This window comes from Trachypithecus francoisi, unplaced genomic scaffold, assembly GCF_009764315.1.
Source record: "Trachypithecus francoisi isolate TF-2019V2 unplaced genomic scaffold, Tfra_2.0 Lachesis_group20, whole genome shotgun sequence".
In the NCBI taxonomy this organism is placed as follows: Eukaryota; Metazoa; Chordata; class Mammalia; order Primates; family Cercopithecidae; genus Trachypithecus; species Trachypithecus francoisi.
This window is the reverse complement of record NW_022681466.1, coordinates 36,170,008-36,187,839: the sequence shown is the minus strand read 5'-3', so window position 1 is coordinate 36,187,839 and position 17,832 is coordinate 36,170,008. Positions and strand designations below refer to the sequence as shown.

The following is a 17,832-nucleotide window of genomic DNA, read 5'->3' as shown; positions in this document are numbered from 1 at the left end:
GATTTCTAGGATCCAGTAATTAAATATCCAAATTGAGATAGAAGCCTCAACTTAAACCTTAAGGGGACAAATCGTGTGTTTACCATATTCAACATCTGCCTTCTTATGTTTGCAAATACATATGCCTGAAAGCCTGTGCAGTGTCAGGGACCATCTGTCTCACTGCAAGACATACATGAGGCCAGTAGAACTACAAATAGCAGAAGACAGATATATTTACACCTTCTTGTTCAGTACCTTGAAGCAGCACTTGGAGGTAATAAGGCCTGTTTTGGCAACAGCTGCTGCTTGACTCTATGACAGTATACATTGATGGAGGTAAAAGAAGTGTTGGAAATTATTTAGCTCCAATAATCACCCATTCAAACAGACTCTGTTTTCTTTCAGTTTAAGACTGGAGGTTTAAAAAGACCAGGTTATCACATCCATCATGTTCTTATCATATATAAGTAAGAATAGTTCTCCTAATCTTTTAAAAGTGAAATTAGGTGCTAAGAGGTTGCTCCATATCTTGGATGTTAGGTTTTTGTAGTAGGGATTTATTAGCAGCATTTCATAGATGTTTGGCATTATCAAGTGAGTGATCAAGTTTTAAAAAATATTTTCTATGTAACGATTCACAAAAAAAAATTCATCAATGAGCTTACTTTTATCTGCTTAAATCTAAAATTATTTATATATACAAATTATTTTATGGACACAGGCAAAGAACAGTAAATTTCAAAAAGAAGTCATGGTAGGTAGTTCCATGGGAATAAAAAATATTAAAATTGAAAATGAAGTTACTTCCTTGCTCGTACTAGGTAGACCACTTTTTGTGAAGTAAACATGGGATGATTTTGCTCTCTCGTAGGTTTTCTTTTCCTTAAATGGAAGTAGCTCCTAATTTCTTTCCCCCTCCCCTTCTTTATATTTACTTATTTCTTTTCTTTTCTTTTTTTTTTTTGAGACAGAGTCTCGCTCTGTCAGCCAGGCTGGAGTGCAGTGGTGTGTGATCTCCACCCACTGCAACCTCTGCCTCCTGGGCTCAAGTGATTCTCTTGCCTCAGCCTCCCAAGTAGCTGGGACTACAGGTGGGTGTGCGCCACCATGCCTGGCTAATTTTTGTATTTTTTGTAGAGATTGCTTTTCTCCATGTTGCCTAAGCTGGTCTTGAACTCCTGGTCTCAAGTGATCCAACTGCCTCACCCTTCCAAAGTGCTGGGATTATAGGCATGAACCACCACGCCTGGCCATGTTTATTCATTTCTTTGTGACGATTTAGGTGGTTATTAGGAACCTTGAGATGCACCCTGTAGAAGTAGGTTAAGTAATGTAGTGGAAAAAATATTGAATTAGGAGTCTGAGGCCCTGGCTGCTTCTCATCTGGGTTCTACCACCTATTTGCTAGTGTGTCCTAGGTAAATTTCTTCACCTGAAAAAAAAGTTTATATATATGGGTTATAATCTTTTATTCTTATCATGTATGAGTTCCTACCAGTTCTTCGATCCCATTTCTAAGTCTCAGGACTGTTGAGCAGCTGTAAGCCAGTGCTGATGAGCACAGGCCCCACTTAGAAAGCATAGATGCTTTTAAATGATATTAAATGGAAGCATTAAATAGCATTTAATCAGACACATCCAGTTGATATTTGTAGACCAAATCTACCATCAGACTTGGCTATGCAAGTAAATGATATTGGCATATACTAGGCCTTGCAGAACTTCTATTCCTTATTTTAATTCAATTAGGTACACCTTGGCTTATTTACACAGTTTGGCCTGAGCCCTAAACTTTATAGGCAAAGTTTGGAGAATTAAATTGGAAATATTTGGAGAAAGACCCACCAGATAGAGATATAATAGCTTGGGTAATTCCCCACCTCATGTCTCTGCCTTATGTAACTACCAGTTCTTCATAACTAAGCAATGTATGTTCGGTTCCAGATGTTAAATAATAGACAACGTATTTTCATTGGAATATGTATGGATGTGACTACATATGCAGTATATTTAACACAGTTTGAGTTCCAATTTTTCTTCTGAATCAGTGGAGTACTTAAACCACACCATAGTTCATTGCATGTTACCATAAATCTGGGAATGTTTTTTGGATGATGTCTACTATATACTATATGTGTGTATATGTGTGTGTGTGTGTATATACATATATATATATATATATATATTTTTTTTTTTTTTATATGGAGTCTCCTTGCTCTGTAGCCCAGGCTGGAGAGCAGTAGCATGATCTCAGCTCACTGCAAGCTCCACCTCCCAGGTTCACGCCATTCTCCTGCCTCAGCCTCCCAAGTAGCTGGGACTACAGGTGCCCGCCACCATGCCCCACTAGTTTTTTTGTATTTTTAGTAGAGATGGGCTTTCACCATGTTAGCCAGGATGGTCTCGATCTCTTGACCTCATGATACACCTGCCTCAGCCTCCCAAAGTGTCGGGATTACAGGCGTGAGCCACCGTACCCGGCCTATACCATAGTATTAAAAGTCAGCAGGCATAAATTTCTACAGAAGTTTGACATTATTTATGTTATGTTAATCTCTTTTTTTGCCACATATAACAGAATTCTAACATTATCAATGTTTTTTTCCTAATGAAAAGTCACCCAGGCTCAAGTGTAGTAGTGTGATTGTAGTTTGCTGTGTCTTCAAACTCCTGGGCTCAAGTGATCATCCTGCTTCAACCTCCTGAGTAGCTGGCACTACAGGCATATGTCACCGCACCTGGCTAATTTTTTAAATGTTTTGTAGAGATGAGGTCTTGCTATATTGCCCAGTCTAGTCTTGAACTCCTACCCTCAATCAGTCCTGCCTTAGCCTCCCAAAGTGCTGGAATTATAGGCATGAGCTACCATGCTCAGCCTGCTAATGAAAATCTTCTAAATCTTGAGTTTGTCATTTAAAATTGGGTATCATGTGTATCTCAAATTAGACACTTGTCTGTTTTAGCTTCGATTTCCCCTACAGATCAATAGTTGACTACCAATAATACCTTAGGTCTCTTTGATAGTGAGCAATTAAAATTAATGAAAAATTCAAAGTAGAACTTAAAAATGATATTAGGAATAATTTACTGAGATGCACGTGGGAAATGTGAGTTCACTTCAGTTGTTGTTTTAGCAGAGGGCACACAGAATTTAGAAGTCATTAGCATCCCTAGAATTTATTTTTAGAGAAATATGGCTCTGTTTCAATATTTGACACATAATGTTGTATAGCTTTTTCTCTGCTTCATCTCTTGTTTATTACTTTTAATATTTATATAGGCTCATTCTGATGTCTGTTCTGTGGCAGTGCCTGAATTGTCTTAGGACATGATTAATTGAAATTGAACAGATTATAGAGGGGTGGAGGATTTCAAATCAAATCTAGTTTTACTTTTTTCCTATATTAAAAAAAGTATTCATATTTGCCTTGTTTTTAGCTAGTAAGATTGAAGACTTTGTGGTACCATGTGGCATTCAACAAAATGAGTTAGTTGAATGACTTACATGGTGTTATGGTATATTATAAAACATAATTCTTTCCTATCTTCTGGGAGTCTCCTGAAGAAACCCTTTGAGAACTACTGGCTAGGTCATTTCACGGTGCCCTATACATAAGTCTGTAATATTTCTGGATTTTTAGTCTCTTTACCACATTTTCCTGAGATTTAAAAATCAGAATTCAGCTCAGAAGGGGTATAATTATGACAAATTGAGTAGGTTTTATACGGCAGGATTGTTAAGCCTGCTAAAATTTAGCGGTGATTGGAAAACACCAATTATTCAGATTTGAATATAGTAATTTGGGTTGCGTGTGTTAATACAGAGAATATTTCATTCAGTATACACTCCCACTCATATTATCTTTTTTCTTTCCACCCTCATCTCGCTTTAATACAATACTATAGCTGTGAACTTTTGGGAGGGGAGAGGGAAGTCATAGGTGAAGACAGCTGGATCATGGATTTGTACTTCGTGACTTTATATTTTCATTCCTTTGCTACTGAGGAAAGATGAAGCAGGCACATTTCAAAAGAACAGCTGACACTACCCTTACAAAGACAGTAATTACATCAGTCACTATAATTCTTTGGAGTTTGTGGATCTTCTTTTACATGTATATGGCAGAGGTCTAGCTTGTAGGACTAGGCCAGAGGTGGGTGAGTATAGACTTTATACATGCCAAGTGTACATGCTTAACCAGGTTCTCACCTGGTCTTTTGAGTGTCTAGACACTTGAAGTTTTTGTTTCATTTTTGCTTGTTTGGTTTTTGCAATCAATGGAGAAACCTTTTAAGTAATAAGGACTGAGGTAAACTTCTAAATTCTTTATGATAAATCAGTATGCTGATGTTCTGGATGAGATGGGAGACTACCCTGAGTAGGTGCAATATGCACTAAAGAGCAACATAAGCCTGGATGTTCCAGCTTACAGTCACTTTTGTCAGAATCGTTTGGACAATTTGGTTATTTCAGGTGTCTTTCCTAATTAGGTAAAATTAAGAGAAGTTGTATACTGTGTGACAACAAAAACCTCTTCGTTTTAGAGGTATTTGTAGGCATATAGAAATAGCTTGAACCATTCCTTTTCCTGTCATTTCAGAACGGACTCACTGTTCAGTTGAGAGATTGTACTCTTCAAGTAGTTTTAGTTATTTAAATCTGTGTTTGTCAAACTGCAAGCTGAGCTCTATTAACATTTTGGTTTGGAGGTAATTAGTCATGAAATCATATAAGGAGATTATGGCCAACATTTCTTTTTTCTTTAATGAAGTAGAATAGAATAAAATGCAATTCTGCCACTAGTTCTGCAGACCAGCAGCATTGTTGTTACCTAGGAGCTTATTGGAAATACAGAATCTCAGATCCCAGCCAGACCCACTGTGTTAGAATATGCATTTATCTGCATTGTAACATAATCCCAACATTAATGTTTATAAAACACTGAAATAAAAAATAGTAATGTTTATTACAAATAATGCATTCATTAAATTATTTATTAAGTAATAGTGTTTATTCCAAATAACACACTCATTAAATTATTGCTTCAGTCTTATTTGTGTGTATTCATGCACATACCAGCTTATATCTTAAAATGTATTTCTATGGGTTCACAGTCAAAAAAGTTTAAAATCTAGTATTTTAAATGTGGATGCTGCCATCGTATTGCTGGGTATGTTCTTATTACTAACTGAGAGAGAGCTATCCTTGCTTGGCATTGGCATCATCTCTAAAATTTTGTTTATGTTTTATCTGTCCCATTTTTCCTTCTACCTCAGTTTCTTCTGTGTTCCTTTCTTTGTATACAATGCGCTTCAAGCCTCAAAATTGTACTCACTGTCGTGAAAACATTTTTCTCAAGTTTTGCTTTCTGGTCAAATATACTCAGTTTACTGGGAAAAAGTTAAGGCTAATCAGCAAGATTTTTTTTTTTTTTTTTTAAATTCTAGAACCAATTTTGAAGAAGGAAATACCCACATTTTACCAATGGGCTTTTCTCCTCCGTTTGTTATGGCTTCCAAATGTCAAATGTTACAGTGCCATTTGGTTTGGATGTCATTAAATCACTCAGTTTTCTTTATGTGCAGATATGCATGGTATATCTTAAATGCTGGGAACAGAATTTTGAGAATAAATATGTATAACATTGAAGTCTTACTTTATATCCCAGTTGTATTTAAAACACGTGATTGTAGCTTTAGTTTACTGTGTACTAACCTAACCTAGTGCAGACCAGGTAAAGGAAGCTAACCTCTTATACCACTATTAAGAGACATCCTAATTTCCTGGATTATGATCAAAAATAGAGAAAAATTATACTAGTTGTACTTAGTGTTTTTTCCTTTGACCAACAATATACAATTCAACGTATAATAAATAAGCAACTTGAAAAATATGTGCCTCTTTCTGTGGTTCTGAGACTGGAACCAGTGAAAAGTGGACAATGTCATGTCAAATTTTTTATCCAGTCATTGTTAGCTAATTTTAACCATTTTGTGTCACACAGCCACACATTGGTTGCTATTGATCTCACTCTTCTCCATCTGGTTATTCCATTTAACTTATGCTTTGTTTTAAAGGGCTTCAGCAGTGAATTTTATTTTATTTTGACTTAGAAATACTACAGGGGTGCTCCAGAAAAGGGGGAGAAATAGAAAATTTTGAATCCCTAACTCTGAAAATTAAGGGCCTTGTTACTACACATCATTTTGTTTATTGGTTATATCAGACAGTATATACAGCAGAATTGTAAATGATTACTAATTTTTTAGTTATTTTTATCCATACTCTATAACAGTATGATATACATGTATTTGCTAATGTTAAATGAGTTTTTCTCTAATTTTTTTGCATTTTTCCCCCTTTTCCATGAAGGCCTTATCTCTTTGGAGCGGGGTGTTTTTCCATAAAAGCTCCATGGTGAGTTCCAGTTCAGTCCCGCATGCCTCATTCATTTGCTGTACTCTCAAAAAGTAATTTGTTTTGTAGTTTTATTTCCAGTTGCATGGCCTGATCACAGATAGATGCACCAAGTTACTGAATAATTTGTAGACAGAACATGAATGTTGATATTTAAGCTTTAGAAAAGTGGTTTTCTTGGTTTCACTTCATTCTTTAAAAAGTAATAAAAAAAAACAGATGAATTGTTTTTAAATAGAAGAATTCTCTCATAATGCTCATAAATATTACAAGACAAGGCTGATACTCAAGTTTAAAGCTTTGAGTATTATGGCGTTAGAAGTTCCCTACATATCATGCATAGCATTTGAGGACATGATTTATTTTGAAATATAAATATATTTAAGGTATACCAAAAGCGCCTTATAAAATTTTTGTTGCATTTTGTTCTGTTTTTGAATAGTTTAGGTATTTAAGAAGCTACGTAATGACAAAATATATATTTTACATAAAACCTCCTAAATAATTTATTATTTTGAATTATTAGCCCATACTCATCATAGCTTAATTACTTAATAAATTATTTCATATCAATGCGTAGAATACAGCTTTGTCAGTCTTAGGAAGGTCATAGAAAAGAATTAGAATATGTTTAATACTTTCATGTAAAGATGGGAAGTAGAATGTGTTAAGAATGGTATAAATTGTTTAATGATTAAGAGTCAGACTGCCTGGGTCTTAGATCCCAGTTCACACACTTACTAGCTATATGATTTGGGGGGAATTTTCTAAAATCTTTCTATTTTTTATTTCCTTATGTATTAAATGTACCTACATAATGGACTCACTATGAGTATTAAATAAACTGATACATATCTCAGTATGTGTTAGTATATAACCGTGCCTGGCACATAGTAAATGTGCAGTAAATATTAGCTGCTACCACTGTTTCTTTTCCAGTTTCAGGGAAAAATACCATGTTTCAAAAGAAGCTTCTTTAAATTAGATTATGTTTTTCACTTTTAAGGATATGTTAACCAGTGTGAAGTTTTGAGAAATGTAAACTATATTAATTTTATTAATTTAGTCAGAATACTGAAAAGAGTTCTGCACATAATATGTGTAGTTCTCATAACTGTTAACTGGGGATAGTTCATACTGTTCTATTACACTAGAAAAAAACATTCAATGTTGATATATTCCTATTTATTTGTAATATTGAAAGCAAAATTCAGATTCAAAAATTCACACTGGAATTATTTACCTTAAATTCCTGTGTTAAAAAAAGTATGTTACATGCGTAATTCTTTTGTATTATTTTATATAGTCATCCAAACTCAACTATCCAATGTTTTTTTCTCTTGGACAGAAAACAGCTTAAATAGTTCTTTAAGGTTAATTATTATTTGACACAAATTTATTTCAATGTTTTTATGCCATAGGAAGATTGGAAAATTTTGTTATCACTTAAGAATAGGTGACATAAAACAAATCAACATAAAGTTTTCCTCCTTGAAAACTATAATTAGACACAGTTTTCAAAACTATTCTAAACAAATTCAGGATATACATGAATATAAATCTCATGAAAGTCGATCTTTATTCATTTTGTTAACCAGATGTCTTCTAAAAACAAATAAGATACACAGATCTTACTTATGAGCCTTCCAGTGATCAGTGAATTTTAAATGCCACAGTCAACATATGACAGAATTTCTTTGTAGAGTAAACTTAGAATTAAATTCCATTTTAGGATAAATTCTTCTAAGTACAAAGCAAGGAGTTTTAGTATGTTAATAAAGATTGAAGTTTTGCGTAGAAGTAAAAGATGGAATAACAACTGTTGTATGTTAAGTAAGTAAAGCAAGCTCATTCCTCCAACAGCTTGTGTGCTCCTCACATTTAAGCAAAAGCACTTGTCAACCAGAAATGATTTGAGGTTGAAACAAGATTAAAAGAGCCAGATTAAAGAAAGGGCTATATGAAATATAGTAGGCTTTTACATCATTGCCTGCCTTTTAGAAGACTGCTTTGTGGTTTGTTTGATGCCATCGTTAGCTCACAAGAAACTCATTTTTAGTCACTTATACTAGACTAAAAGGTCCTTCTTTAAAATGTTCCTTTCTCAGTGGTGCATGTTTTTTCCATTAAGATCTTAATGAAACCTCAAATTAAGGCAGCAAATGAATATAAATTTGACAACTTCTTCCATGTTGTTTATAAGAGCTCCTTTGTTTTAATAGTTTTTGCTATTTTTCCATGTTATTTAGCATTCAATCGGAGAATGTTTTTATTTACTGTTCTGAAATAAAACATTATGCTAAATAAATATGTTTTTAGTATATCCAGTTATAGGGTAATATAGGTATTTTGGATGAAAAATGAGATTTTTAAAGGAAATGTAAAATTTCTACAAACTTTTTATTAGTTTCAAGTTGCAATGTTAACATTTAGCTAAGAATTTGCTTTTGGTATACCACAATTTCTGCCAGTTCTTTATTCTCCATTAAACAGGTTTAGTCCTTTACATTCATGTACTTTCAGATGAGTCAGTTATAAAATAAAGTCATTCCCTTTGGTAACAAAATAAGCTTGTTCAAAAGTAAACTATACGTCTTCAACATTTTAGTCACTTTGGACTTCCATGGTATTATGTGTCGTCTAGGTTAGTGTAACTAGGATATTTGAGTTTGGATGACTATATAAAATAACACAAAAGAATTACACATGTAACATACTTTTTTTAACATAGGAATTTAAGATAAATAATTCCAGTGTGAATTTTTGAATCTGAATTTTGCTTTCAATATTACAAATAAATAGGAATGTATCAAGCTCCAAATCTGCATGTAGTATTTAAGCTACTTTTTAAGCAATTTTTTAAGCAATTTTTGAATTGCTTATCAAAAAATATACATGACAGGTAGACAATGGGTAGTCCATATGAGTATATTTCTTCCTCCTAAAATGTCTTCATATTTTATAGGGGTCAATTTTAAAGAATTAAAATTTTCATAATATTTTGTCAAGTTTTAACTAGCATTTTCTAAGAGTTTTGATCAAGATATAAATAGTTCATGTAAAACTAATCTTGTTCTCTTAATTATTTTAAAATTTTATGATTTTATTTTTTGAAAGGTACAATTTGTATGGAGAGGAGAATTTATTCTTACCTGCCACATTTACACAAATCTGTTAGACCTTTAAGAAAAATTTATGAAAGAATGGAATAATTTTAGACAGATTATTAATATCTTTAGTTCTTTGAAATAAAATGCTTCCAATTTTCCCATTTAGGTCTTATTTTAGAAACTAAGATTGAGAATGAGAGAAAACTTCTAAAAGAATATAAGGAATATTTTTTCTTCTTTTATAGAAAGCTGTTATACCACTTATAATACTTAGATCAATATTAGGTCTTACATTTAAACTGAAACATTGACTATTCTTTTATGTTTTAAAAATGAAAAGAAACAGTGCTTCTGTCTCATGTTAGCTCCTTCCATGCTTGTGTCCTTCTGCACAAGGCACTGGAGCACATTGCTGCTTATCATGCTGTCCACAGATACTTCACATCTGTCCTATTCAGATGGAGATCATTGTCCTGTAATTTTTAAGCAGATATCGTTAGAATTTTGTGCTCTTTTTTTTTTTTTTTCTCTTTGCAGTTGAATGTGGAGGAAAAAATAGGCCAGAGAAATTCAGTATGTTGACTTGGCTGGATTACGTATAAAGCCCAAGGGAAGAAAAATGGGGAACTTCAGTAGCCTTTGCAAATATTTTTGAAGTCCTAGTAATGTTAATATCCCTACAACTTCTTCTGATTGCAGTGAAAATGATTCTCCTTCTATGGTTAGACAGTTAAGCGTTCCCTTACAGGAAATGACAAAGAGTTAAACTCGTGATTTTTAATTTAGCATCTTATTTGTTAATATGGTTATTCGGTTTTTTTTGTTTGCTTGTATGTTTGTTTTTCTTTTGATTACATTGATTTGTATCAGGCTTAGTAAATATGATGTTTTATGATTGTCATTTTTTCTGAGATGCTGAAAGTTAGATTCATTCTGTTTTTCTTTTATTTTTTGCTCAGAAGTTAAGTCAAATTTTTAAAAATTGTTGAACATGGGGTTATGTATGAAAAGCTAAGGGTAGTTAAAGGAGCAGGAATTATCAGTAGAAAGGAGTCCATCAGGAGTATGTCTTGTTGTCATGTATAACCATTTTTAAAAATGGATGGGTCCACATAATCAATACAGTTAAACTTTTGGGCACCAGTATAAACTTAAATATTTTTATATAATTGTATTATTAACTTAATAAATGATTAAATAAATGAGAGAAGGCATCCAGACACCCAGAGAAATTCTTTCTAAACTTGCAAATGTTCTGTAATGAGATTTTTTAAAGACCCCTTTTGGAGGAGAAAGGGAGATGTTGAGAACAAGACAGAAAAAAAAAAGGTTAGCATTGGAGTTCTTTCCTATGAGGATTGGGTCACCAATCTGTAAATTTACATAATATACAAAGCTAGCACTTTTCTAATACATTCACATATGTATCATTTTTCAGTATTTTATCTTTCCATCAACAGAAGGTTATTTTGTGATAGAAATATGCTAGGTCATTGTGGAAAAGTTCATATGTGGTATGTCACTGGCATATTGCTAGAAAAGCCCTTCTACTTCTGCCAAGCTTTCTTGGACTTTTAAAAACTTAGGATGAAGGGCAGATTGAACCCAAGTTAAAATTTCTAACTTTGAATGTATCCCATAGAAGATATTTTATTCATAACATTCTTTTTATTAGATTATTTCTCCTTTTTATTCCTCTGCAAATCTTAAAGACACGCACATATTTTTATGTTTTTATTTTGCTGAAATACCACAATCATTCCAGATTATAGATTGATGATAGAAATAACTTGGTATGAATGTGTTTACCCAATATGCTTCATACCCAACACACAACACTATGTTATGTAGCAGATAGTAAGTTATTTTCAGGGTGAAAACTCCCTTGACTCCTTAATAAACACAGACTTTTACTAATGGAATTTAAGGCCCTATGAGAGGAAAAGAGAAATGATGAAATATAAGAATAAAAATGATAATTCTTTACTGAAATTAAGCATAGTTTTACTATAAAATACTTACTCTCTGTAGGAGATACTGAGCTTATGTAAAAATAACATTGTGTTGATGCTTTTTACTTGTGTGTTCCAAAACAGAATTATATGTAACTTATAGATGTATAAGAGATTTTAGCTTTTGACATGAGCTGATTAGACTGTAAGCTAGTAAACATACAAAGAATATTGTTTGTATGTGAAGAAACTAAATTGATGTCCTCTCTCTTTTTTTTTTTTTTTGAGACGACGTCTCGCTCTGTCGCCCAGGCTGGAGTGCAGTGGTGCGATCTCGGCTCACTGCAAGCTCCGCCTCCCGGGTTCACGCCATTCTCCTGCCTCAGCCTCCGGAGTAGCTGGGACTACAGGCACTGGCCACCACGCCCGGCTAATTTTTTTTTTTTTGTATTTTTAGTAGAGACGGGATTTCACCGTGTTAGCCAGGATGGTCTCGATCTCCTGACCTTGTGATCTGCCTGCCTTGGCTTCCCAAAGTGCTGGGATTATAGGCATGAGCCACCGTGTCCAGCCCATTTTTCTGCTTTTTATTATCATGTTAGAAAGTTTGCTATCTGGCCTGGAAGCAACTATTTTTAAGTCTGTTTAGGATGCATACTTCAGAGGGACCATATTTTCTCTTAAGAAGGGGCATGCTCACTTGTTACCACATGATTCAAAAACAACAACGACATCCAGTAATTGGCAAAGAGCTTTGAGTTTGTCCCATTGAAGCTTTTTGGTACATTGTAGTAGCTTTGTTCTCTGATGGTGATTCTAGTAAAAGCACATAGTCGCACAATTGCAAACTGCTTTCAAAAAAATTCTACAATACTTTTCTCTCTCCCATTCCCCTAGCCCCATTCTCCTAAAACTCCTAAGGGTTAAAAAATAACCAGTGGTACCGCTAAGATACCAGTTAGAGGAATTTGTCAATTCAATGATAGTAGCTTAGTGATGGAAATAAAAACTTTGAAAGAAACCTTATATTCTCAGGTAATGCAACAGAGAGCATCATAACCAGAAAGAACAATTCTGATGTCAGTGACCCAGATACCACGGGAAGGTGCATATTTGTTCAGGTATAGGGCAGAGGAGAGTCTTCCTTTCTGGAGGCAGCTTATTGCAGTTGTGACAGATGCAAGTATGAAGACTTGAAACAGTTTATAGAGCCAGATTCATTTCCCCACAGAAACTTTTTATTTAAAAACGATGTCTTTATTCCCTGTCACTGGAAGTCTCACTGTGACTGGTTGACATTCTAGGCATGGATTTTTTTTTGTTGCAGGAATAATGAGAAGTGTTTTAAGAAATATTAATGGTAGAAGAGGTTTCTTTCGTATATAGTAATATGCATTTCTATGGATTTTGTTCAAAGTGGGGAGACCAAAGGGACCAATCATAGTTGCCTCTGATCCAGACTTAGCCTTCCTTAGAGGAAGATGTTAAAACAAGTCTCAGGAAATAAGATGTTTGAGAGACTATTTAAAATGTCATAGGAACTGGGAAACTGAGATTACCAAAGCAAAGTCTGATTTTTTTGAAGATTAGGTTAGGACCGAGGGCCATATAGCAGAGTTAGTATTTGCTGAGTACTGTGATATAGGAAAGTACTGCCCTGGGAACTTTACCTGCTTTGTCTAATATAGTGGTTCTCAGAGTTGAGCATGCATCAGAATCATCTGGAGGATTTGTTTCAAAACACAGATTGTTGGGCTCCATTCCCAGAGTTTCTGATTTAGTAGGTCTGGGATGGGGTCTACGAGTATTTGCTTGCACTCCTAAGAAGTCCTCAGGTGGTACTATGAGCTGGGGACAGTGCTTTGAGACAATATAGTCATTAAAATAATCCTGTGAAGTAGGTATTACTATTTCTGTTTTACATATTAGTAGTCTGAGCTCTGAGAGGCTAAATGACTTAACCAAAAGTCACACAGCTCAGAGGTGACAGCGCTGGGATTCAGCTACATGTTTCTTCCTGACTCCAAAACTATCTCTTTCCATCCCACCATACTTTACTAAAGGATGAAGGGAAATCAAAAATTGAGCAAAATAAGGTAGAACCAATGTTGATGTTGGAGGCTGACTAGCAGAGGGGAACATCAGAGCTCTAGTTTTTATTGTTTCCTACCTGGGCTGTCATCTTGACCAGTGCACAGTGAGGCTACTGGTTTATGAATTAGAGAAAATAATTTATCAAAGGTGGTTGGCAAAATTGCTTTGGGAAGCCCTTAATAAACCAAAAGAGAACAGAAATATGGGACTGAAAAGATGTGAGGTCAATAGTAGAAGCTGAGTATGAAAACTTATTTGTGGGAAGCAGGGGAGAGCAACTTCTTTTTAATGGCAGTGACAGGAAGTAATGGCAGTTACTAACGGTGTCCTCAGACACATGAGCAACAGAAAAGATTGAGGTTTGAGAGGCTATTGATATATAACTCCACCTTGGTCTTTTTCACTGAACAAAAATAGACACATCATTTTCACAAATCCAAGAAGAAAAAGAGACAACAGAAAGATCAGTGAATCTAATTGCATTAGGTGATTAGATATTCTTCCCTTACACTGTCTAACTCTCCATAGCATTGTGGCTGAGAGAGCATTTTCAAGGCTTCATTCTGTATCACCTCATTTTCATCCATGCTATCTCCATTCATTTGTACTGTTAATACCGCATCTTATAGATTGGTGCAAAAGTAATTTCACTTTTTGCCACTAAAGGCAGTGGCAAAAACTGCAATTACTTTTGCATCAACCTAATATATATAAAAATGAAGTGATAAACCATTTTATTATTGTGAGATGTTCATGCTGATACTATTGCTTCACTTTGAAATTTCTAGGAAAGTGTTATTCATCTGAAAAGAAGTGACTTGGATTTTGCCAGCACATACTTCAAAAAGGAGTTGATTTTTATTGGTTTTATAAATGTTGCTCTCTTTACAAAACTCTGGAACTTTGAAATAATTCTACTTTTACTCCAGAAGATAGTCTCACATCACCATTTATTACTTAAGGCAAAATGCATGTTCATATTGGAGGATTTGAATAGGGGTGGAATTTAAAGGAAAAACTGTCATTACCTAAAGGAGTGTCATTTCATCATGATAATTGATTTTTACTGTTATTTTATTTTTTAAGCAAAGTTAAACCTCCTCCACAAATTTCACCCAGCAAATCGATGGGCGGAGAATTTTGTGTGGCTGCTGTCTTCGGAACATCCAGGTCATGGTTTGCAAATAATGCAGGTCTGAAAAGAGAAAAAGGTATGTATTTTGACTGAAAAATGAATGTTGTGTTTGTAATTTTTGCTTCTTAAGGAAAATTGTTAGCAGTTCCCTTAGAATAATCTTGTACCCAGTAGTCTGGAAACCAATTTTTTTAAATGTAATTAGCATGTCACTGCTCAACTGCTCAAGCCTAGTCAAGAAGAAAAACTATCCTCTCAGTATGAACGTTAAATGAATTGCCCACTGAGTGATTTTGTTTTGTTTTGTTGGTGACAGTCTACAGGTGATCTCGGTGCTATCAATTCTATACCCATTTTATACCTTTTACATTTTTACAAGCTAGTTCCACTCCTTGTCTATGAAGGATGGAGGGGAAAAGCCTCATTGTCCCTGTTTTAGAGATGAAGAACTTGAGACCAGCAAGTTTAAATATCTTAGCTAAAAACACTGGTTAGTTAGGCAGTGGAATCAGAGTTTGAAACCAGATTTTCTCATGTTAAAAATCTTCACATTAAAAAAAGCAACAACTCTACCATGTTTTAAAAACACAACTAAGGCCAGGTGCAGTGGCTCATGCCTGTACTCCCAGCACTTCGGGAGGCTGAGGTGGGCGGATCACAAGGTCAGGAGATCGAGACCAATATGGCCAACATGGTGAAACCCGTATCTACTAAAAATACAAAAATTAGCTGGGCGTGGTGGTGCACGCTTGTAATCCGAGCTACTCGGGAGGCTGAGGCAGGAGAATCGCTTGAACTCAGGAGGCAGAGGTTGCAGTGGGCCAAGAGCCAAGATTTGCACCACTGTACTCCAGCCTGGCAACAGAACAAGACTCCATCTCAAATACAAACAAACAAACAAACAAAAAAACCAAAAAAGGTAACAGCCTGCTACTGAGAAATAAGGCTCAGCTTTTGTGGTTACCATTGCTCCTTTGAATTAATATACAGTAGTCCCTCCTTATCTGTGGAGGATACATCCAAGACCCTCTGTGGATGGCTGAAACCTTGGATGGTACGGAGCCCTATATGGTACAATGCTTTTCAGTCTAATAACTGAGACAGGTACTATGGGACTAATGGGCTGGTAGCATATACAGAGTGGATATGCTAGACAAAGGATGATTCATGTCCCAGGCAGGACCACGCTACTCAGTCTGCCATTTGAAGCTTATGAATTGTTTATTTCTGGAATTTTCCATTTAATATTTTTGGACCGCAGTTGACTATGGGTAACTGAACTCGCACCTAAGGAGGGACTACTGTAGTTATTATCTTTTTAATCCCTGCTTTGATCACCAGGGTCTATACCTAAAATGTTTATAGGATTAATGCTTTATAGCATATGAATCCTTATTGCTTCTGTTTAGAAGAGAATGCCTACATTCATAAACACAGTATATAATTTTGAATGTTATGATTTTCCCCTTAATATTTTAGTATTATTAAAGTAGGTCACAAACTGGGTTGTTACTGGGGCACTTCTCAGGTGAGTTCCACAGGCTGTATTGTTCTTGGCAAAATGGCCCTCCTTTATGCTAACACTGGCAGTCAGACATGAGCCCTTTCTCTGTTATCGCCTTTCAGTGACCCTTTCCTTGGTAATGGGATCTCAGGCGCAGCAGGTTCCTTACCTAAGTGGAAGAGGATACTGTTAAGTATGCAAGCCTTCCATTTCCTTATCCCATCTTTATTTTTTTTGTTACCTCCTTAGGTGTAATGATGCTATCGAAAGGACTTTTTGTTGCTATTAAAAACCTTCTGAGAAGCTCAATTTCAAATGCTTCTCCCTTCTGTTCTAATTACCTTTTTAACTTGCTACTCCTTTATGTCCCGCTGGCTGATCATTAGCCATTTTCTCAAATCAGCTGTAATTGATTCGCCTGACACAGAGATAAGATGACCCACCCAGCATTCATGAGTGATTGTATATACTCCTAGGTTTACTGTAAAACCCGAGAGAGAGGACTAAACCTGTTTTGCTAGTGAGTACATGTGTATTCCTTATAAAGTCAGTTGATTAGATCCATATTCAGCACCTGAGTGCTCAAAGTATGGCTAATCTCCGTTTACCATGGGGCCAGTGATCCCATGGGGAGAAAGAAGAGGATTTGGGGAAGGGGATGCACATGCATGCATGTGTATGTGTGTTGAATAGACTTTATTTTCTAAAGGAGCTTTAGGTTCACAGCCAAATGAGCAGAAGGTCCAGAGATTTTTCCGTATATACCTTCTGTCTCCACACATGCAAAGCCTCTTATTATCAGTATCCCCCGCCAGAGTGATACGTGTGTTTGAATTGATGAACCTACATTGACACATCAAATGTTTTTTGTTTGTTTTGATCCACAAATTTAAGTTCTAAATTTAAGTTTTCTGAGAAAAAAAAAAAAAATGAGACATTAAGCTGATTTAGGCATACAAGTAACCTTTCATGCGAGTCATTTGGTACATCCAGGGTAACTAAATCCTAATCCATACGTTATTCCTTTTCAGTTAGTCGGTTCCCTGATATCGTTCATTTTTCATAATGTGGGACAAATTACATTGTAGACAAGTACAAAAGTCTATAAAGTATTTTACTATATTAGGTTTTGGGGCATAGTCATATCATTCTTAAAATAAGTTGCTTAAGATTGAAAATACTCTGATATCATAGACATTTTCATATTCACTAGCATGTACTTATACAAGGCAACCTTTAGGCAAGGAACAAGCACCATATGAAAAAATTCCTGTCGTCCGAGCATGGTGGCTCACGCCTGTAATCCCAGCACTTTGAGAGGCTGAGGTGCACAGATCACCTGAGGTCAGGAGTTCGAGACCAGCCTGACCAACATTGCGAAACCCTGTGTCTACTAAGAATACAAAAATTACCCCGTCTCTACTAAAAAAAAATACAAAAAACTAGCTGGGTGAGGTGGCGGGTGCCTGTGGTCCCAGCTACTCGGGAGGCTGAGGCAGGAGAATGACATAAACCCAGCAGGCGGAGCTTGCAGTGAGCTGAGATCCGGCCACTGCACTCCAGCCTGGGCGACAGAGCGAGACTCCATCTCAAAAAAAAAAAAAGAATACAAAAATTAGCCGGGCGTGGTGACAGGA

At 35.4% G+C, this 17,832-nt stretch overlaps 1 protein-coding gene across 13 annotated transcripts in view; it reads left to right on the top strand.

The window, feature by feature from the left end:
- Positions 1-17,832, top strand: part of BCAS3 (BCAS3 microtubule associated cell migration factor) — a 736,060-nt gene that overhangs the window by 349,555 nt on the left and 368,673 nt on the right. For 9 of the 13 annotated variants that reach the window (XM_033183759.1, XM_033183754.1, XM_033183756.1 and 6 more), the window contains 2 exons: positions 6,356-6,400; positions 14,643-14,767. In XM_033183759.1, the coding sequence (XP_033039650.1) occupies positions 6,356-6,400; positions 14,643-14,767 (170 nt within the window). The remainder of the gene's footprint in view (positions 1-6,355; positions 6,401-14,642; positions 14,768-17,832) is intronic. The other 4 variants (XM_033183763.1, XM_033183762.1, XM_033183757.1 and 1 more) reach the window with 1 other exon arrangement.